The sequence below is a fragment of the Eulemur rufifrons genome, chromosome 10, assembly GCF_041146395.1.
Source record: "Eulemur rufifrons isolate Redbay chromosome 10, OSU_ERuf_1, whole genome shotgun sequence".
Lineage (NCBI taxonomy): Eukaryota > Metazoa > Chordata > Mammalia > Primates > Lemuridae > Eulemur > Eulemur rufifrons.
This window is the reverse complement of record NC_090992.1, coordinates 36,766,481-36,786,797: the sequence shown is the minus strand read 5'-3', so window position 1 is coordinate 36,786,797 and position 20,317 is coordinate 36,766,481. Positions and strand designations below refer to the sequence as shown.

Genomic DNA, 20,317 nt, shown 5'->3' with positions numbered 1-20,317 from the left:
AGGCACAGACAGGATTCCACAGCTAAGGAGTGTTGGGCTGGGACCAGAACCCAGGTGATCTGGCTGCCGAGCCTGATCTGTTAGCTGCTGCCCACGCTTGCCGGGGGCAGAGATAAATGAGGACAAGTGCTTAAATCCCTCAGGTAAGGCCAGGGGTCAACACCATTAGGGAGGTGGCACTGGGGGCAGGAAGGCTCCAATCTTTGAGACCTCTCTGTTTCTGGAACATGCCAAGACCCTTCCTCCCCAGGCCCAGTGGGCCTCCACACTTGCTGTTCCCTCTGCCTGGAACACCTTCCCAGAAGCTTCTTGTTAGTCACTTAGGTCTCAACTCTGACCTCACTTCCTCCGGGGGCCTCCTTGGACCCCCCACCCACAGGAGCACCCAACCCACAGCCATCTGCATCTGCCCGTTGGCATGTGTGTGCCCCATCCGCCACCACCAGGCCAGAGAAGGGGCCTAATACCCGCTCTGGGTGCCCGGTACCGAGAACCCTGCCGGGCACACAAAAGCAGCTCAGGAAGTATTTGTTGAAAAAGTTGAATAACAATTCTCCCTCTTCTTAGGCCAGAATTATCCAGGGAAAGGGACAGAGTGACCCTTCCGTGGCACTCCAACCCAATGCACAAACAGGGAGACCGAGCCACGGGAGGGGAATAACTGGCACCCAAACACCAGCAAGTGACAGCAAAGCTTGGGCAGACCCTGGTGTCCCCCTGCCCAGCCACGGAGTACCCCTCTTCTGTCCCAAACACCATCTGCGGAGTCTTCCCACCTGCTGTAAACCTCACTGATGGGAGTTTGCCGGAAGGGAGATGGCTCTGGGCTGACCAGAGCCTGGGCAGGACCACGCTAGGGTGGTGCAATGCTGGGGCAGGGCGTGGCCCTGGGTGGGGTGGGGCCAGGCTAGGGCGGGGCAATGCTGGGGCAGGGTGTAGCCCTGGGTGGGGTGGGGCCAGGCTAGGGTGGGGCAATGCTGGGGCAGGGCGTGGCCCTGGGTGGGGTGGGGCCAGGCTAGGGTGGGGCAATGCTGGGGCAGGGCGTGGCCCTGGGTGGGGTGGGGCCACGCTAGGGCGGGGCTCTGGGCGGGGCCCTGGGCGGGGTGGGGCCAGGCTAGGGTGGGGCAATGCTGGGGCAGGGCGTGGCCCTGGGTGGGGTGGGGCCACGCTAGGGCGGGGCTCTGGGCGGGGCCCTGGGCACGGTGGGGCCAGGCTAGGGTGGGTCTCTGGGCGGGGGCCAGGTGGGGTGGGGCCACGCTAGGGTGGGGCAATGCTGGGGCAGGGCGTGGCCCTGGGCGGGGTGGGGCCAGGCTAGGGCGGGGCCGGGCCTCCAGGGGCCCCTCTCACCTTCGCACTGGCCATCCTTGAGGGCATAGCCCGGCTCACAGGTGAGTGCCTTGTAGCAGTGGAAGGAGCCTAGAGTGTTCACGCAGTGCTCCGCCCGGCTGCACGTATGCAGGTCCGTCACACACTCGTTGATGTCTGCGGGGAGAGAGGCGGTCAGAGCCTGCGAGATGCTCTAGGGACAGCGGCTGAGTGCAGCCATGGGACCTCCAGCCACCAACAGGGGGGCGCCGCCCTGCCAACAAGGCGCTCACCATCCAGAGATGGGGCTGATGTCCCCTTATCCACATCCCTTCATTCAACAAAGATCTATGGAGCACCCGCTATGCACCAAGCACTGTTCTTGGGAGCGGGATACCCCAGTGAACAAGACAGACAGGAATCCCTGCTCCTGTGGTGCAGACCCGCAGGGGAGGAGGCATGACAGGCAGATACATAAACAAACGCAAGTGGGCCGTCACGGCTGCTGTGGATGAGACCGAGCAGGAGGAAGGAGAATGGCCCAGGGGCAGTGGCGTGTGTCCAATTTTAAAGTAGATTCTCAGAGAAGAGGACATTTGAGCAAGGCTGAAGAGGTGACAGAACGAGCCACGAAGATAGTCCAGGCCATGGGGACAGGGATTCGAGGGCCCTGAGAAGGAAGCCTGCCAGGCAGGCGCAAGGCCAGCTGGGAGGCAAGTGTGGCTACAGGGGAGAGAAAGGAGAAGAGAGTGAGCGGGAGGGACAGTGGGAGCCAAAAAGGGTTCTAAGCAGAGGAGGCACTGGTCTGACTTACTTTGAGCAGGGTGCCCTGGCGGGGGTGGGGAATACACTCTGGGGTGAGGATCCAGGCAGGAAATTTGGGGATGCAGACCACCATCCGTGGAGGTGGCGAGAAGCGGTCGTGTTCTGGAAGTATTGTGCAGGCAGAACCCGCAGATCCACTGATGGATGAGATGAAGGTGAGAGAGAAAGAGGAGCCGGAGCTTTCGGCCAAGCAGCCGGACAGGAGGCAGAGCCAGCAGCTGGGACGGGGCAGCGTGAAGGAGCAGGTCTGCAGGGAAGGCAGGGAGCTCTCCTGGCCATGTACGTTTTAGAGTCAAGAGGAGACACACCTCTGAGTTCACACAGGGGTCCGAGAGCAGCGGTCAAGGTGGCTGAGGACACCTGGGGGAGAGGGCACAGGAGACCCACTCCCGGGAAACTCCAGGGACAGGCAGCTGGGGAAGACAGAAGCCAGCAAAGGAGAGGGGGAAAGAGCAGCAGGGACGCTGGAGGAGAACCACGGATGTCACCAACCCCAAACCTGCCCAGGGCCAGGACTGAGAAGGTGTGGAGGAAAGAGCCAGTCCCGCCCCCGGTGCTCCCTCTGGCAGGGGAGGTTCATCCTTCCCCTGCTCATCCGTTCACTGCACGTACGCTGTGCCAGCCTCCTGCGGCCAAGTGGCCGTGCCAGCCCCAGTCCCAGCCCTCAAGGGCAGGACAGGCAGGTGGGAGGGGATGCTCAGGGCAGAGAACTATCCCCTCTGGTCCTGGACCATCAGATTTGCTTCTCGAGACCCGTGACATTTGAGCTGAACCTCCAAGGACAACCAGCGGTCTGGTGGAGAGGTGGGGGCAAGGCCATAGGGAAAGAAGCAAATGGCACACAGGCCAGGCAGACCTGGGTTTGGGCAGGGCTGGGGAGGAAGGAAGGGGAGAGCGCCGGGCCAGCGGCTCCCAAGGAAGGCTCGGCTGAGCAAGACAAAGATTTGGCATTTCCAGGCTGGATTAATAGAGGGAGACCGTTCCCAGGAGCCAGCAACGCCATGGCCCAGGAGCCTCCCACATCCTGGAGGAATAGCGGGAACGGGTGCAGCAGCCAGCACTGACTGAGGCTCGCTAGGGTCGGGCAGTGTTTAGGGCACCATCCTGCTGTGCAGGGAAGGACAGCCCCATTTCACAGGTGAGGAAATAGGCGTCCCAGAGCGATGTGACTGAACCAAAGTCAAACAGGTGCCCTCCCCACCGTCCAAGCACCGCTACAGCCTACTGCCAGGCGGGCCTCAGTCGGGGGCTTCCCTCCCATCTTCCTGCAGCCGGCACACCTGGGCACTCTTCTCTGCGCCTAAGCTGGTCCTCAAAGTGCAGGGCACAAAAGGCAAACGGCAGAGCACAGGAGTCCCCGGCAGAGGTCAGTACCTCCAGTGACAGGGAGCTCACCATCTCTGCAGGTGGCCTCCACGCAACACGCCTGTGGAATCACAATACCAACATCGAAAGACTAGCAAGTTCTTTACGTGGACTAAGGCACTGAGTCTCCACAATGACCCTTTGAGGCGGGTGCCGTCATCTCATCTGCAGACGAGGAAGCTGAAGCTCGGGGAGTTCAGCTGACTCGTTTAAGGTGTTATGACGAGACAGCGAAGAGCCAGGAGTCCATCCTAGCACAGGCCTGGCCTGCCGGGCCACCTGCCTGGGTCCATAGACACGCACGGAGCAGACACACACACCAGATGTTTGCAGGGGCTAACGGATGATGAAATGGACGCGTGAGCAGGCGGAGCGGGAGGCTGAAGAGGAGGCCCCGGTGAGTGCGCGTGGGATGAGTAAGGGGGGGTGGGTGCAGGAGTCCTTACGTGAGCACATAAACTTTGCGGAATGGAATGTGCCCTTGCTCTTTCGTCCCTACAACCCGCTTTCCAGCTGCCTGAGGACCCCTTTCAGCACGAGGTTTTCACTCCAGGCACCCAGGGAGCCTACACACTCAGGCACGGCGAGAGGGAAGGGCGTTCTGGGAGGGGTCTCGCGGGCCTGGCGGGATCCGCCTTCCCAGACACACACACACACACACACACACACACACACAGACCCGCCCCGGTCGGGAAGAGCTGCCCAGTCCCTGGCAAGCAGGCTCAGAGGCTCATGCTGTGCCCACGGCCGCAGGCCCGGGCAAACATGTCCGCAGCGGCCACTCAGCCCAGCACCACAGGCCCATCTGCCCAGCAGCGGAGGGTGAGGAAGGGGACATGTCCATCCCGGACATGGTCCCCAAGCACAGAGAAGACAGATGGGGCCCTGGTCACGTGCCCTGAATGCGCTCTGTACTGTCCCTACCTCCACGCCTTGTTCGAGCTGGCCTTCCACCCAGTGTGCCCTTCCTGGCTTCCCAGCCCTGTCTGTCCTTGGAGATGAGTGCAACGCCACCTTCTCCAGAAAGTGCATCCAAAGGCCACCAGCTGGGATGTCCTCTCTCTCTGCCTGTGTCTCTCTGTCGCAGCATTTACCACAGTCTGCCGCAAGTCCCTGCTACTCTGAGTCTCTCTCCACCGGGGACCTTGAGAGGGCGGAGGCCAGGACTCCTGTCTCCTCCGTGAGAACATCAGATGCTCCAGACACGTGACTGCGCCTAGTCCACCCTCCTGGTGCCCGCAGAGCACTCCTGGAGCCCCAGCCCCTGGCCCACACGGGCACTGAGAGACAGGAGGGGAGGATATGACCAGGCACTGGCCCGGGCCACGTGCAGGCCAGGGCGCTGGGTACAAGCCCTTGCCTCGTCCTCCAGCCCTGCAGTTACAGGGGCAGAAACAGGCTCAGCGAGGAGAGCCCCACAGCGCAGGGTCACACAACAAATGAATGTCAAGTGCGGGGCAAGGCGTGTCCGTTTGTCTCTGGAGGTGACTCTGGATGCATCTAAAGACAATCTAAGCGGCTGAGCTGACATGCTCAGCGTGCCCCAGGCTCTGTGTGCACTGTTCACACACCCCCTAACCCGCAAAGGAGGATCAACAGCCTCCTTGTTACAGACGAGGAAACCATGGCTAGGCTCCCGGGGGTGGTGGGGGGGGTCCTGCTGGGAGTCCAGCGGAACGGGGTGTCCTGCTGGGAGTTGGGGGGGGTTCCTGCTGGGAGTCCAGGCCTCCTGCCTCCAGACCCCCCCACACATCACCCTGCTGCCAGCACATCTGACCTCCTTGTTTTCCTATGGCCCAGGAGGGGTCAGTGACCCACCAGGGCACACGTTCTGAGCTTCCTGACTCACAAGCACGTCCCCAGGGAAAGCAGCTTCCCAGTGGAGGTGGCAGACAAGTGGGACAGGACACGAGGACAGGAGGGCATGACAAGGAGCACGGGGGTGCCAGCTGTGCTGAGCGCTCACATGCAAAGGGCAGGCCCTTTAGCATGTGGCCGCAGTGTGGCAGGCTTGGCGTGGAGCAGAGCAGAGAGCCGTGACGGTGGGCAGCAGGCGGGGGCTCTGGCTTACCCACGCACTTCCTGTGTGCGTTGAGGATAAAGCCCTCGGCACAGAGCACTGTGTGGTTGACACAGTAGAAGGATCCCAGGGTGTTCACACAGAACTGTCGCCGGCTACAATCGTGAGCACCCATTAGGCACTCGTCTCGGTCTAGTGGCAGCCGAGGAAGGAAAAACAGAAGGGCCATTAGAGGGACGTGGCCTGCCACAGAGCATCCAGTGAGGGGGACGCCGAGACCCCGAGAGAGGCAGGGCCTGCCCGGGGCCTCCCAGCCCGTCTGTGGGACAGCGGGACCTTGGGCCCAAGTCTCAGTGTGCAGAGCCGGGTCCCACTGCCCCGGCAGGCCAGGTGGGGAGGTGAGACTCAGAGAGGGTGCGCAGCCTGCTCACGGTCACACAGCAGGGTGGGGCCGGAGGCCGTCTTCCCCGCACACTGTACGTGCCCACGTCCACAGGCAGCCAAGGGAAACACCCCGATGGAGGCGGTACAAACTCAGGTGTTCAGGGGGCCAGGCCAGGAACGTAAACCGGAAAAGGGCCAAGGGGGGCTCTAAGGGCACTGCAGGGCCTGTGCTCTGTCCAAAGGGGGATAGTGGCGTGGGCCCCTCATAGGCAGTTTTACAAGTTTTAAGAGAAACGCAAAATCTGGAAATGTTTTTAAAATTCTTTAGCTTGTCATGGTTGGTAACTCATTTGATTACTTTATACACAGCGGGGCCCGGCAAGATTCCTCCGCAGAGCAGGCTGCCCCTCCGAACGCCGTGTGCAGCCTCTGGCCTGGACCCCACGGCGGTCACTGCCGGGGGCCCTCCGGGGGAGGGCAGGAGGCCCAGAGAGGCAGAGGCGCCTCACGGGCCTGGGCTCGAAAGCGTCCTGATCCAGGAAAGGTTCGCGCCTCTCGTCTTCAGGGCCCAGGAGATGGGGCGGAGGGAAAACAGAGGACGCAAGCCCTGAGACCGGCCGCCACTGAGAGCGAGGCCTGCGGCTCCCGAGCTGTGCTCTCTGGGCCCCGCCCACATCCACACGGTCTCAGGTGGGCTGGACAGGGGACTTCAGCTTCTGGGAGGGATGTGGGCACTCTCCCAGACAGACTTGCCTCTGCTACCCCCAGACAGCCACCCGGTCTCACTTCCTGAACTTGACCTTTAACTGACGCGTTTGCTAGACTCCCTGAACGCTGTCTGTACTGCCTCCAGGTACGAGGGGGCGGAGTCCAGAGGGGTTTGCTCTTCAGACGACATTCCCTGTGGGAGCCGACCCCATGGGTGTGGGATCGATGTCCCCATTCTGCCGCAGGGCAGTCCTGCCCACAGGGCCCGCTGCCGTACGACCCGGGCGGAGGCAGGGCTGCAGGCACGAGGGACGAGCTCTGAGTGGACGGCGGAGGCGGCTCATCATCACCAGCGTCCACTCCCCCTGCCTGGTTTTCATGACAGACCCAGCCAAGGTGCCTGTCCAGCCTCCCTCCCGCTGCCCACTGGGGACACTCCTGGGTGCTGCCCTTGAAACAGTCAGGCACCACTTCCCTCTTCGCGTCTCTCCACTTAGGGCTGGAACGTGGACCAGCAGCCGCAAGCCAGCTTCGGCCACAGTGACCACGACACGCACCCCAAGGGCAGGGTGAGTCGAGGTGGTCCGCGGACCAGCAGCATCAACACCACCGGGGACCTCGTCTCAGGCCCCACCCCAGACCCACTGGATCAGGAGCTCTGGGGATCCAGCGGGACTCCCTGCTGTAACCAGGCCTCCAGGTGGCCTCGGATGCCCGCTCAGGTTTGAGAACCGCTGCTCCAGGACACGGCAGAGCAACCAGACGGAAGGCGCCGGGGCCCCTGGACCTTCCGCAGCAGCTCCGTGGGCCGCCCTGGAGCACACATGCACACGGCACGGCGACCTGGGACGGAGCAACGTCTCAGCCGCTCTGTGGGGCCTTCCTCACAGCGGCCGAATCTGCTCCCTCAGGAACTCAGCAAGCGCCGGGTCCTAGCCAGCACCCCGCCGGGGCGGCCCTCATCACAGGCCAACTCCAGTTGGCACAGGCAGGACAGCCCCCAAGTACTCACCTTCGCAGGACACACCGTCCGCCATGATGGCGTAGCCAGGAAAGCAGGAGCAGGCGGCCGAGCCCCCAATGACGCTGCACACCTGCTTGCAGGGCCCGTTGTCTGGAGGAAACCACACACCAGTCAGGGACCCCAGGTCGTGGCCTCAGCCCTCGCCGGCTCGTGCCCCCAGCTCCGACCTAGGGGTCAGACGCCCGGAGGCGAGGAAGCCCACTCCTGCGCCTTCCACAGCTTCGGCCAGCGTGGCGGCTCCAAGGCCAGCTGGTGGCGGGGACGATGTTCTGGGCCTGCTTCCGCCACTACTCAGAACCAAACTCGTCCCTCAAGTGACAGTAACAACAGTGGGCATGGGACGGAGCAGGAGGAAGAGAAAGAAGGCAGGGAGGCAGGAAAAGAGAAAGACAATGGGACGAGGGGAGAAGAATGAGGAAAAGAACTTTCCAGGCATTGCTGAACGAAGCCTCCATGACTGCTCAGCAAACAAGGATTTGATTATCTCGATTTGACAGGAACAGAGGCAAAAAGCAGCTAACTGGCTCGCCTGGGGACACACACAGCCCCAACCCGCTTCCTCAGCTACGTCCTCGGCTCCTCACTCAACCTCAGGCAGGCGAGCCCCCCAACCCCCAAAGCAGAAGCACCCCGTTCGGCAGGGGCCATCCTGCCCCTCCCTGCGCTGCAGAGCTCAGCCCCTGCCTGGGGCCCTGTCCGGGGACACCACCCCTCTGCTTACCTTTGCAGGTGTTGGGCTGCGGCAGTGGCAGCGGGATGGTGTTGGGGGCCACTTGGGCAAATTCTGACCTCAGTTCAGGCTCCCGTGTGGCCTCCGGCTGTGAGGGGTCACGGTCTGTCATGGGCAGAGCAGACGGGAGGGGGAGGCCTCATAGCTTCAGCCAGGCCTCAGGCACTAACAGGCACCAGCCCTTCTCACACCATTCCATCCCCCACCTCATTTAACAGGAGAGGAAACTGAGGCTCCCGTGCAGATACACCTCGGGCAAGATCAACCTCCGCTACTCAGGGCAGAGAGAGTGGAGGGAAAGGAGCCAGGAAGGAGAGGGGAAAGAGGAGAAGCATGTCTAGACTGAAAGCAAATCAATCCCTGGACAGCTGGCTGGGCAAAAGCCCTTCTGGACCACCACTGGCCCAGCACTGGGGACACAGCCAGGGTTTGGAGAGAGCCTCTGTGGCCTGAGCCCACCCCTGAGCTCAAATCTATGGCGGGGCACTGGGGCCCAGTCCCTGCAGATGTAGCTACGGGAGGGAAGCCTATCTGCCCAGCTTCACAAATCCCCAAAGCCAGCGGCCTCTGGCTCCTGCAGGTTCCAACGGGTGGTGTGGCAGGAGGTGACAGACCCCACGGTACACACCCAAGGAATGCCATGCTGCATGGGCAAGATCAGCCTTGCCCAGAGCCCCTGCCATCAGGGCGCTTACCTGGGCGGCAGGTGCGGCCATCATCCTGCAGCGAGAAGCCAGGAAAGCAGGCACAACGGTAAGAGCCCACGGTGTTGATGCAGAGGTGCTGGCACAGCTCCCCCGGGAGGAGCAGGCACTCATCCTGGTCATCGCCTGGCAGGCTGTTGGGCAGCTCGGCCTCCGTGCCCAGCGAAAGGGCCTCTCGGGCTGCCACCTCTGCCTCTGAAACTACGGCAGGGGTTAGCACTCAAGACGGCCGACGGGGCCCAAGTGTGTGGCTGAGACCACAGGCTTTGGGAAACCAGTACAGGTCCTCATGAGGACCCCTGTGCACCCAGGAGAGAGAAAAAATAGCTGGATGGCTGGATGGCTGGACGGATGGACGGATAGATGGGTGGATGGGTGGATGGATTCATGGATGGATGGACGGATGGATGGGCAGATGGGTGGATGAATGGACAGATGGATGGGTGGATGGGTGGATGGGTGGATGGATGGACGGATGGACGGATGGATGGGTGGATGGATGGACGGATGGGTGGACAGATGGGTGGACAGATGGTAGGTGGATCAGAGGGTGAGAAGATGGATAGACAAACAGATGAATGGACAGACTGACAAGTGGCTAGATGGATGGGCAGATGAATGGATGGATGGATGGGTGAATGAATGAATAGTCTTCCAGCACTAAGAGTCAACCCACCAGAGCTGGGTCCAAGTCTTCCTCACTGAGTCCCCTGCAATAGGACAGGGACAGGCCCACAAGGAAGCTCTTGCTAAAGTGTGAAACTGGATTCAGACCCCTGACCTCAGTGACATCAGGGAGGACCTTCGCTAGCAACAGGAAGGGCCCCAAACCTGGGTTCCATCTGATGAGATCTGAACGCCAGCCTGGGTCCCTGGCTGGGTGGCCTTGGACAGCACTAGGTCTCTCTGTGCCTCCAGATTCTGGGATAAACTCGCCTCCCAGGGCTGCAGCGGGGAGCAGGTGAGAGTGGGAGAGAAGGCTCCTGAGGCTGAGCCGCCTTGGGAAGCTCTCTGTACAGCAGGATGGGAAAAGCACACAACCAGGATTTCAGGGGGAGGCCACAGTCCCCCAAGCTCCGTGCCAGCCCAGGGCCTCCGCTCTTCCCACCAAACCCAGGCAGCTGAGCCCCCTGAGAGAGCAGCTGCATGAAGTCACGTCTGAGGAACGTGTTTCATATGGAGGGTGTTTACACTAAGCTGCAGCACAATCAGCCCTGGCTGGCGCCTGCAGGCAGGGCAGTGATGGCCAGCAGTCTGGCCCGACAGAGACACAGCACTGCCGGTGGGCAGCGGACGGAGTTGGGCCCAGGGCCACGCTAAGCACGCTGCAGGCTGGGCAGCAACTCCAGGGCTCAGGCTCGGCTTACCCTCCTCAGTGCATTCCTCACAGGAGCGGGGACATGTATCTCAGGCTCTGGACCCTGCCCGTCCTCCTACCCTTTGACCCCTGAAGCCAGACTTTCTCCTAAATCCTACCTTGAACCAGACTCTTCTGGGTACTAACCTGGCCTTCACACTAGTACTCAGCCAGCCCCCTTAGGCCAACCTCAGCAAGCAGCACTTCCTTGGGCTGGACTTGGCCACTGTACCACACTGGGGTGGTGAGGCTGGTCGGCCCATCTGTCTTGGTTAATCTGCCCTTGCCTGGTCCAACCTCCACACACGCACCCCTGCCCCGCCCTGAGGTGAGATCCAGGTACCTGCTCCCCCATCTGTACCCCACAGGGTGTGAGCTCCTCCCCTACGGGTTCCTCGGCCCATAGCCTGTGGACAGGTGAGATTCCTGCCATCTTGCATTAAAGTGACAGAGACCTGGGTTGACTCGAGCCAAGGCTGACTAGGTCTGGGTCAAACTCAGGGCAGCAGGAAGCCCAGGGCAGAAATGGGAGGCATCAGAGTCCAGGTGTCCAGTCCTGGCTGTGCCGAAGAGCTGGTGGGTGCCTGGGGTAAGGTCCTGCCCTCTCTGGGCTTCGGCTCACTCCTCCAACCTGCTAAACGTGGCTGAGTGCTCTGCCAGGCACTGCCGTAGCCCTTGGCAAGCATCACGCCGTTCATCCTCACACTGAACGTGGTGAGGAGTACGACCTCCTTTGACAGATGCAACAGTGATGGCTCAGAGAAGGGCTGTGATGTCCCCCTGGTAAGTGGAGGAGCTGGGCTTCCAACCAGGTCTGCCTGACTCCAGAGGCCATGAGTTTAACCTTAATTCTAGGACTGCCTCTGGCTTTAACTCCCATTCCACGAAGGGCCCAGGACAGACCCACAGGGGCCCAGATGGTCCACAGGAACAGAGAGAAAAACTGGGCTGGTGGTTCTGGAACCCTCCTGAGCATCTTGCCCCAGCCAGTCAAGGCGGAACGTGTGGACACCCACAAAGGTAGCCTGCCAGGGCATTCACTGCACGAGCCCAGGGCTGCCGAGGCCCATCTGCACAAAGGACACTTACTGGCTCACTGGGATGCCCTTGTCGGGCTCCTGCAGGCTCACTGGGCACAGAGAAGGCTGATGGCCACAGGCCCAGAAGATAGTCCTGGCCAAGGGGATAGGCACTAGACATGGCAGCTGGAACAGTGGCCACAGTACAAGAAGGGAAGAAGAGGGAGGAGACACCAGGGACGCTAAGGGCTGGAAGCTCCAGAATGTGGCCCAAGCTGACTCAGACTCCGGGTTCCGCACTGACACCAAAGGCTCAGTGGGGCTCCAGTTCCCCCCCACACTGCCTATGGCTGCTCAGGGACAGGCTCTGGGCAGTGGCACAGAGAGGCCACAGCCTGGTCAGCCCTGGAAGGGCTCAGGGTCTGGCGGTGAAGGGGTAGCCACCAAGCAAACCCATCATTCACTGAATTATTCAGTCATCTGTTAGTGACTCTTCTGGGCCAGGCACAAGGAAGACAGAGATAAAAAGACAGTTCCGCCTAAAGGGGATCTTCAGGCAATTAGAGGAAATGCTTATTAATGCGATCTCTGCACATGGTTAGACTGCACCCTGGGGAAACAAGAATGGCACAGGTGAGAGGGATGGAGGATGGACGGACAGAAGGAAGGGTGAGTGAGTGGATGAGTGAAAAGCTTGCTGGCTGGGCTTGTGAGTGAATACATGAGCAGATGGAAAGATGAAGGATGGATGGATGGATGAGTGAACAGGTGAATGAGAGGGTAGGTGGGTGGGTGGGTGGATGGATGGATGGATAGATGGATAAATGGATGGACGAGTGAGTGAATGGGTGGATCAGTGGGTAGGTAGGTAGGTGGATGGATGGATGGATGGATGGGTAGGTGGACGATGGATGGATAAATGGATAAACAGATGAATGGATGGATGGATGAGTGAATAGGTAGATGAGTGGGTAGGTAGGTGGATGGATGGAAGGATAGATGGATGGATGGATGGATGGACAGATGATAGATGGATGGGGATGAATGAATGAGTGGCTAGATGAATGGATGGAGAGAGAAAAGAGGACTGAAGGTAGGCAGTGGGTGAAATGGATGGATGGGTGGATAAAAAGCAGATGGGGAAGAAGATGCCTGGATGTGTGGGTGGACAGTGGAGGGCTGATGGGCAGCAGTTGGTGGTCACGTGGGCGGAGTGGATGGTACATAGGAAACTGAATGAGATCACCATCTTGTAAATAATGGGGCAGAGACCACAGAACACTGTTCCTCAAGCCACAGATGACGACAGGGTCCTCACAGAAGGCCAGAGGTCACCCAGCCTTGGCGCCATATGCCCAGCCAGGGAGGGGCAGCACCCACCTCTCCGTGGTGCAGCTTCGGGCTCCGGAGGCCGGCGGACCTCAGGCACAATGAGGGGCTCCTCGCCCTCACAGCAGGAGAGCATGACATGGTTGCAGGGGTAGCCCAGGTTGGGGTTGGACTCGCACGACTGGCCCTCAGCCCGCACGCGGAGGCCCAGGCCACAGCAGTCACAGCATTGCTGGAAAGAGAGACACGGCCATCACCGCCCACCCTCTGGCCCCTCAGAGCCTGTGCGACTCAGGCAGGGTCCCCAGGGCACAGCCTGGGGCCAGGCTCAGGGAAGGGGCTGATAAATGGGGATAAGTTAACCATTATCTTGTTCCTTTTGCCAGCGTCTGTGCTCTCCTGGGGCAGAGGGGTTGTCTGCCTCCATTTCCCAGGTCTGGCACAGGGTAGGGTCAACGTAAGTTTTTTTAAATAAATAATAAATAAATGGCCTTCTGGGGAAGAAACTATAAATTAACCCCCAGCCACACCCATTTCCCCCTCATCTTTACTGCAGACCCCAATTGGAAAAGACAGCATTTCCCAGGGGCCCTTGCAATTAGAGATAGATCCGCTAGGTGGAGCTCTCAGGAGAGCTTTTAACTGGAGCTGACGCTACTTGGAAGTACACCCTTTCTGCTCTCCCCCCTCCTCCTTGGAGTATGTAGGTAATGACTGGAGCTTTGGCAGCCATCTTGGGGCATGAACAGACCCTGAAGATGGAAGCTACAAGCGAAAGATGATTAAACAGAAGAATGGAAGCCTGGGTCTTGGAAGATGTAAATCTATCCATCCCAGACTGCATATCTGCAAAAATAAATTTTGTGTAATTATTTTAAAATACGGTGGTAGACTGGTTGCAATAATGGCCCCAATTATTCACTCTTCTCTGTGTTCACTACCTTTGCAACCATATTGCGGTTGATACTGACCGACTTGATATCGCGGCTGCCCCTATTAAGACAGCGAGTGCATTTCCAACCTCTTAGCTGTGCCTCGTGACTCGTTTTGGCCAATAGAATGAGAGACACAGCAGCGTGCCAGTTTTTAGCCTGGGCCTTAAAAGGCCTTGAATGCTTCCATTTCGTTTCTTGGAGCCCTGCACAGCCACTAACTGAACAAGCCCATGCTCACTGCCAGGGCCGAGAGACTGCAGGGAGCAGACACGAGTCATCCCACACGATGCTATCCTAGACGGTCCAGCCCCAGTGGAGCCATCGGCTGACAGCGGCCACGTAAGCCCAGCCAGGGTCAGTTGAGCATGGCCCACGTCAGAAGTGCTCACTCAGCTGACCACAGATTCATGCGCTAAGCCAGAAGTAAGCCACCAAGTTTCAGATGCCGTTACTGAGCAACAGCTGACTGACTCTCTAGGTTTGCATCTCTCGACGCTCAACACTTCCACTTGTTGAAGGCCACCACATACTTTAAAAATACTTAGTTTGTATGATCTCTGACCCTCACAGCCACCCATAAGACGTGGACTATTATTCCTCCTTACAGACGGAGAAGCTGAGGCTCAAAAAAGAGACCTGGCCAGGGTCAAACAGTAAGGAAGACAGGGGACTCTAAACTGGCCTGTCAACAAGGTCCCCTCACCAATACCAGCTGTTTTTAGGAAAAATTGACCTTAACATGACAAAAATTGAGGTCAAAATTCTCCCCCAAATGCTGCCACCACGCAGAGGTCTCTGTCACCATCACCCGGGCTTGACAGGTGGGCTTCCTCAACTCCTTCCCCCCCCTGCAGTCGGGATGAGCCCCTTCTGCGACGGCTGCTGAGACTGTGCTGCCCTCGTTTGCCCGCAGCCTGCACAGCCGCACAGCTCTCGACCCAGACTGCCCGCCCTCCTCCTCCTGTTCAGTGCGGCACCGGACCTCCCAGAAAGACCACCCTTCCCAGTCTGCCTGCGGCCAGGCGCGGCTGCCACACTCAGCTCTAGCCAGTGAGGCCTAGGCAGAAGCACAGTCGTCCCTGAAGAAGGGCCAGGGTCACAGCGGCATCATTCACAAAAGCCAGCGAAAGGAATCCAGCGCCCACGACGGACGAATGGATAAATGGGGTCTATCCACACAACGGAATGTTATTCAGCCTTAAAAAGAAAGGAAATTCTGACACACGCTACAACATGGAAGAACCTTGAGGACATTTTGCTAAGCACAAAAGGGCAAATACTGTACAGATCCATTTAAATGAGGTCCCTAAAGAAGTCACACTCATGAAGACAGAAAGTAGGATGGCAGTCAGCAGGGCCAGGGGCAGGAGGGAGTGATGGGGACACAGTCCAGTCTGGGAAGCTGCGTAAGCCCCGAGGCGGGCGGTGGAGACGGCTGTGCAACAGTGTGAATGCGCTAGCGCCGCGGAATGACACACCTGAAAATGGTTAAGACCATCAATTCTATATCCTGTGTATTTTGCCAGGATCAAAAATAATTTACAAGAAGGGAAGCTCTCCTGTGCCCTCCTCCTGCCCCTGCCCGGGACTTGAGTGGCCGTCTGGGACCACAAGGCAGCAGCTCAGGAGGGCAGAGCCACAGACAGCTGCCACCTGCACGACCAAGGGGCCGCTCCTGCCTCTTCCTCGGGCTTGCCCACCTCCAGCGCACGAGAGAAAACCAACGCTCTAGGGTGTTCTCCGTGACTTGCAGCCAAACTTGCAGCCCAGAGGCCAGCGTGAGCTCTAGCACTCCATCTGTCTTCCGTAAGTCCCACCCCGCCCGGCCCCGTGGACCCTCCACTCAGAGACCGGAGTTCTCAGAGTAACATTTACGGTCCTCCATGTTCCAGCCAAGGGCTCCGGGCGGCCTGTGCCCACTGCTGCCAGGCCTGCTGGGCCACACTCCCCACTCCCACACATTTCTGCCTCTGTGCCTTAGCTGTCACTGCCCGCTCTGCTCAGAACATCCTCCTCTCTGCCCCAGTGCTGCCAGGTGAGGTCCCACCCTGTCCCGGGCCCACTGCCCACACAGGAAAACCAGGCTCAACGACCGGTCCCCGCGACTACTGGGGGGTGATGTCCCTTCAGAACTCTCCCTGGCGTCTGCCTCACTCTGAATCAAACCTCCCGCCGAGGGACGGGCTTTGCCCACCACCTCTCTGGCCTCAGCTCCGGCTGCTCCAGCCCCGCTGCTGGCTCCACCCCAGGCACGTGCGCCAAGCAGGAGCTTCTCTAAGGGCCTTTGCGCTCGCTGTCCCCCTGCTGGAAGGCGTTCCCACAGACCCTCCCACAGACCCTCCCGCAGACCCTCCCACAGACCCTCCCACAGACCCTCCCACAGACCCTCCCACAGATGTCACAGGGCTCACCCCCCCAGGGCTTTGCACAAAAGTCCCCTTCTCGGGAGGCCATCCCCAGCCCCTGTCAGCAGAGACGCCAGCACTCCTGGACACGCTCCCCCCTCCTCTCTAGCATCCCCCAGCAGCAGGGTCAGCTGCCACCGTGTCGCACACTGACTGCTGTCCTGATCGCCTGGCTCCCTGACTGGAAAGGAAGGTCGTCTGTGTTGCTCACTGCTGCAGCTCTGATGCCTGTAACGGGGCCCAGGGCACACGCTGGAGCTCAAAAAAATGCTCCGTGAATTCATCAGTCAGTATAATAATTGATATGACTCCTGTGTAGATGAAGAGTCCCCCGACACCCCCCGCCAGGTGTGAGTGTCAGTCCCCACGAGGAGCCCCGCAGGGGAGCCCAGCCCTTCAGGGCTCAGGGACCTTCAGGCCCAGGCCAGCCTGCCTCCCCGGCCCGTGAACACCGCAGGTGGGGCTTGCCTTGTACAGGGAGACGCTGCAGGTGTCATTGTCCTCGGCCCCACAGGCCTCGCCCTCCTTGGCCCCCAGGACGCCAGCCACGCAGCTCTTCTCCTTCAGGTAGGAGACGCAGCAGTGCCTCTGGGCTGTCCTGCAACAGAGGGAGCACCTCAGCCCCCAGCCCCGCCCGGCCTCCCAGCGGGGAAGCCCCGCCCGGGGTCCTCAGCCGGCGGAGGCCGGTGCGGGGCCACAGCTGGCACAAGCCCTGCCGAGTCACGTGGGTTTCGTTTCTTGGCTTAACCAAGAAGACTCAGGCCTGGGTCCCGCCGGACTGTGAGGACGAGGGGCTGGCTTCGGAGCTCCCCACCTGGGCTGAGGATAGGGACCCCCAATCCCAGAAGGGCTGGGAGGTCTGCCTGGAGGAGGGCAGCCTGCAGAGCCCTGGGCACCGCCTGCCGATCTCCACGGGGCCACCCCAGGGCAGAGGTGGCTGCTGGGGCGGCAGCACAGAGGGCAGAGCCAGGACAGGAAGGTCAGGGGCGTGCGGAGCAGGGTCCAGCCCCACATGAGGAGGGCGCGTCCCAGCAAGGACTACCCAGTGACAGAACTGCTGGCCGTGAAGTGGTGAGCCGGGACTGCTCAGCCAGAGCCCCAGGGCTCGGGACGGTGCGTGCTCTGACTCCTGAGTAGCCCCAACTGGTGGGACGGCAGAAGGGAAGGGAAAGGGACATGGTTAGAATATAGATTTTTCCAAAGGGGGCAGCATGGGGTGGACATTAGAAAACATGGGGTCTAATCCTAGCCATGCTGCCAGTGAGCTGTGTGGCTGTGGGTGAGTCACACCACCTCTCTGAACCGCATGCTCCTAGTCTGGAAAAATGAGGAGGCTGCATAAGATGGTGTCCCTGGAAAAAAGGGGGAGTGAACAGCTGACCGAGATCGCTCCTGCGCCTCGCAAAGGGGGGGATGGGAATGAATAATGCCTTCGCTGCGAACACCGGCATCAGAAGAAACGACAAGCGCAGGCGACAGAGGAGGAGAGTGAGAGGCCAGCCTTTTGGAGGCCAGTCTTGGACTCCAGACGGCCCGCAGCAGCCACATCCAGTCACCTGGCAGCAGCTGAAGCACATGCTCACCCTGCGAGAGCAGGGCGGAGGTCCGAGGCAAGCAGCATCTGGAGAAGGCGCGTGCGTGGGCAGCCCTGCCGGCTCCAGGGCGCCCGCCCTACCTGCACACGTCGCCCTCAGCGCCGCTCTCGGGGATCTCCAGGCACTCGTCATTGTCAATGGCCCACTGCTGTCCCGCTGCACAGCACGTCTCGATCAGGTCCTTGGTGGAGCCTGGGGATGGCAACGCGAGGCACAGTCACCACCCAGAGGAGGCGTGTGGTTCCAAGGAGTCCAGGGTCACCAAGCAGATGACACCGGTGCCTGTCCAGAACCGCCTCACTGGGCAGGTAAACCTACCCAGCCCTGGTGCTGTGCATGTTGGCTGCTCACAGCTTCTTTGGAGAACTGCCCGGGAGGCTGAGCACCCTCACCACGGGGCCTGGGGCTGGGGCGAGCACAGCCAGTAACGGACCAGCATGGGGCTGCCCACCCAGCCGCAGTCTCAGAGGGGACAGCCCTGTGGGGGCCGTTCCCACTGCAGAGTGCCCACGGGATCAGCCCGTGCGAGGACCACAGCTCTGGCTCTCAGCCCTCACTCCTCAGTTTCTCCCGAGAGTCGCCCCAAATGAACCAGCACATGCACCCTGGCTCTGGCACTGCTTCCCAGACGCCAAGGCAGGACACGGGGCAAGAAAGCAGCAAGAGAAATCCACAACCATCCGGAAAAGCTAATGGAAGAAAGTCAGCGTTGACTACACAGCTGAGCCCTGAACAGCAGGGCTGTCCCACCTCTGCCACCCGGACGGCAGGACCAGCCCTCCTCGGCCTCCTCGGCCTCCTCAGCCTCCTCAACACAGAGACCCCGAGGACAAAGACCTCTATCGATGATCTACCTCCACTTGATGAATCCTAAATAAATTTCCTCTTCCTTATGATTTTCTTGTTAACATTCTCTTTTCTCTAGCCTTACTTTAGTGCAAGAATACAGTCTGTGATACATATGACATATAAAATATGTGTTAGCCAACTGCTCCTGTGATCCGCAAGGCTTCTCGTCAACAGCAGAGTATTAGCAGTGAAATCACAATGCAGAACAGCAGAAGTCGCATGTGGACTACACGGGTGCTCAGAGAGCACCTGTATTTGTGAGCGGGAAGGGTGGGCAGAGTCGCATCTAGCGGAGAACTTCTTAAAACTCAGAGGCACAGAATCTAGGTTAAGGAAAGTGATGAGTCTGACTACTTCAAAATTCAAATTTTCTGTATAACAAAGAACTCAACGGTCAAACATAATAGACTGCTGAAAGATTAGGAGGCATTGCTGGAATGTCTAAAATGGACAAGGAATTGCCATCTATAAAATATAACAAACTCTTGAAAAGTAAAAACAATAAAAAAGAACTCCAGGGTAAAATGTCTATTAAACCGGAAAAATGCGAAAGAGTGAAAACGCCATGCACAGCTGGGCACCCTTGTGCCCAGGGGCGGGAGCAAAGCCGGTGCGGCCAGCACGGAGGGACGCGGCCAGCACGGAGGGACGCGGCCAGCACGGAGGGACACGGCCCACTTACACAGCTAAGCACGTGCACCGCTCAGGACCCAGAGTTCTCCCCCGGTGCATACGCCAGGGAAGCCCCCGCCCTGGCCAGCAACACGCCCAGTGCAGGGGTGCCCACGTCAGGGTTACAGGTGGAAGGGGGTCGGGGGCAGCCTCGGTGTCCATCCCTGGGGGAGTGCATGAGGAAAACTGGGGGCCATCCCACATGGAGGACTCCAAATATCAGAAACAAAAGACTAGATGTACACACAGCAACACGAGCGGGACACACGGACACACAGCAACATGGGGCCAGACATGTGGACACACAGCGACTTAGAACTGGACACAGGGACATACAGCAACACAGAGGAACACGGAACACAGCATGGGGGGGAGGAACCTTTGTACAAATTTAAAATGCTGCACACAAAATAACAATACATATTTTGCAAGAACACATGAAAACAAAAAACCCAACACAGATTAGACAGATGAGAACTGTGGATGATGGGTGGGGTGTTAGGCAGGAAGGGAGTAAGAGGATAAAAGGGAATCAAATACATACATAAAAAAGAGAGGGCCTTGCAAAGAGGGTAACAGAGCTTCACCAGGAAATGAGGAGTATAGTTAGCCCAGCATTTGCCCCTGAGGTCTGAAAAGGACATTCCTAAGCGAAGCTCTTGCAGGACGCACCTGCCAAGGGCCAGCAGGAGTGGAATGAACACCTCTGAGCCTGCCGGCCCAGGTGCACATCTCAGCGTTACCACTGACAGCCGCTTCTCCTCCCGGAACACTCCGTGTCCTTCTCCGCCTGAGGACCGACTGGCTGCACAGGTGCTGAAGCCCAGGGGACCTCTGAACGTCCTTGAGCAATTCACGTAACCTGGGCGGGCTGAGGAACGGCGCCCCGAGCAATGTTGCCGGCTAAGCGTCATCAGCTCCGGCTGGGCGGGCACAAGTCACTAGCCTCCACCCGCCTCCGTAACAGGGAAAATAAGCTTCGACAACAGCCTGCCACTGTTCTGCTCTGAGCAAATGAAGACAGTTCTTGAAAACCAGTGTCCACCAGAAACAAGCAGCAAACAGCAGCCTCAAAGGGGAAACATCAGACA

At 59.5% G+C, this 20,317-nt stretch overlaps 1 protein-coding gene across 2 annotated transcripts in view; it reads right to left on the bottom strand.

Annotated features, from left to right (window-relative positions):
- The window catches only part of FBLN2 (fibulin 2), a 78,263-nt gene that overhangs the window by 11,495 nt on the left and 46,451 nt on the right, over positions 1-20,317 (bottom strand). Inside the window, exons 3-10 of one of the 2 annotated variants that reach the window (XM_069484438.1) lie at positions 17,786-17,897; positions 16,579-16,708; positions 12,822-13,002; positions 9,057-9,266; positions 8,353-8,466; positions 7,620-7,721; positions 5,567-5,707; positions 1,348-1,482 (exon numbers count right to left, since the gene is read on the bottom strand). In XM_069484438.1, the coding sequence (XP_069340539.1) occupies positions 1,348-1,482; positions 5,567-5,707; positions 7,620-7,721; positions 8,353-8,466; positions 9,057-9,266; positions 12,822-13,002; positions 16,579-16,708; positions 17,786-17,897 (1,125 nt within the window). The remainder of the gene's footprint in view (positions 1-1,347; positions 1,483-5,566; positions 5,708-7,619; positions 7,722-8,352; positions 8,467-9,056; positions 9,267-12,821; positions 13,003-16,578; positions 16,709-17,785; positions 17,898-20,317) is intronic. The other variant, XM_069484439.1, reaches the window with a different exon arrangement.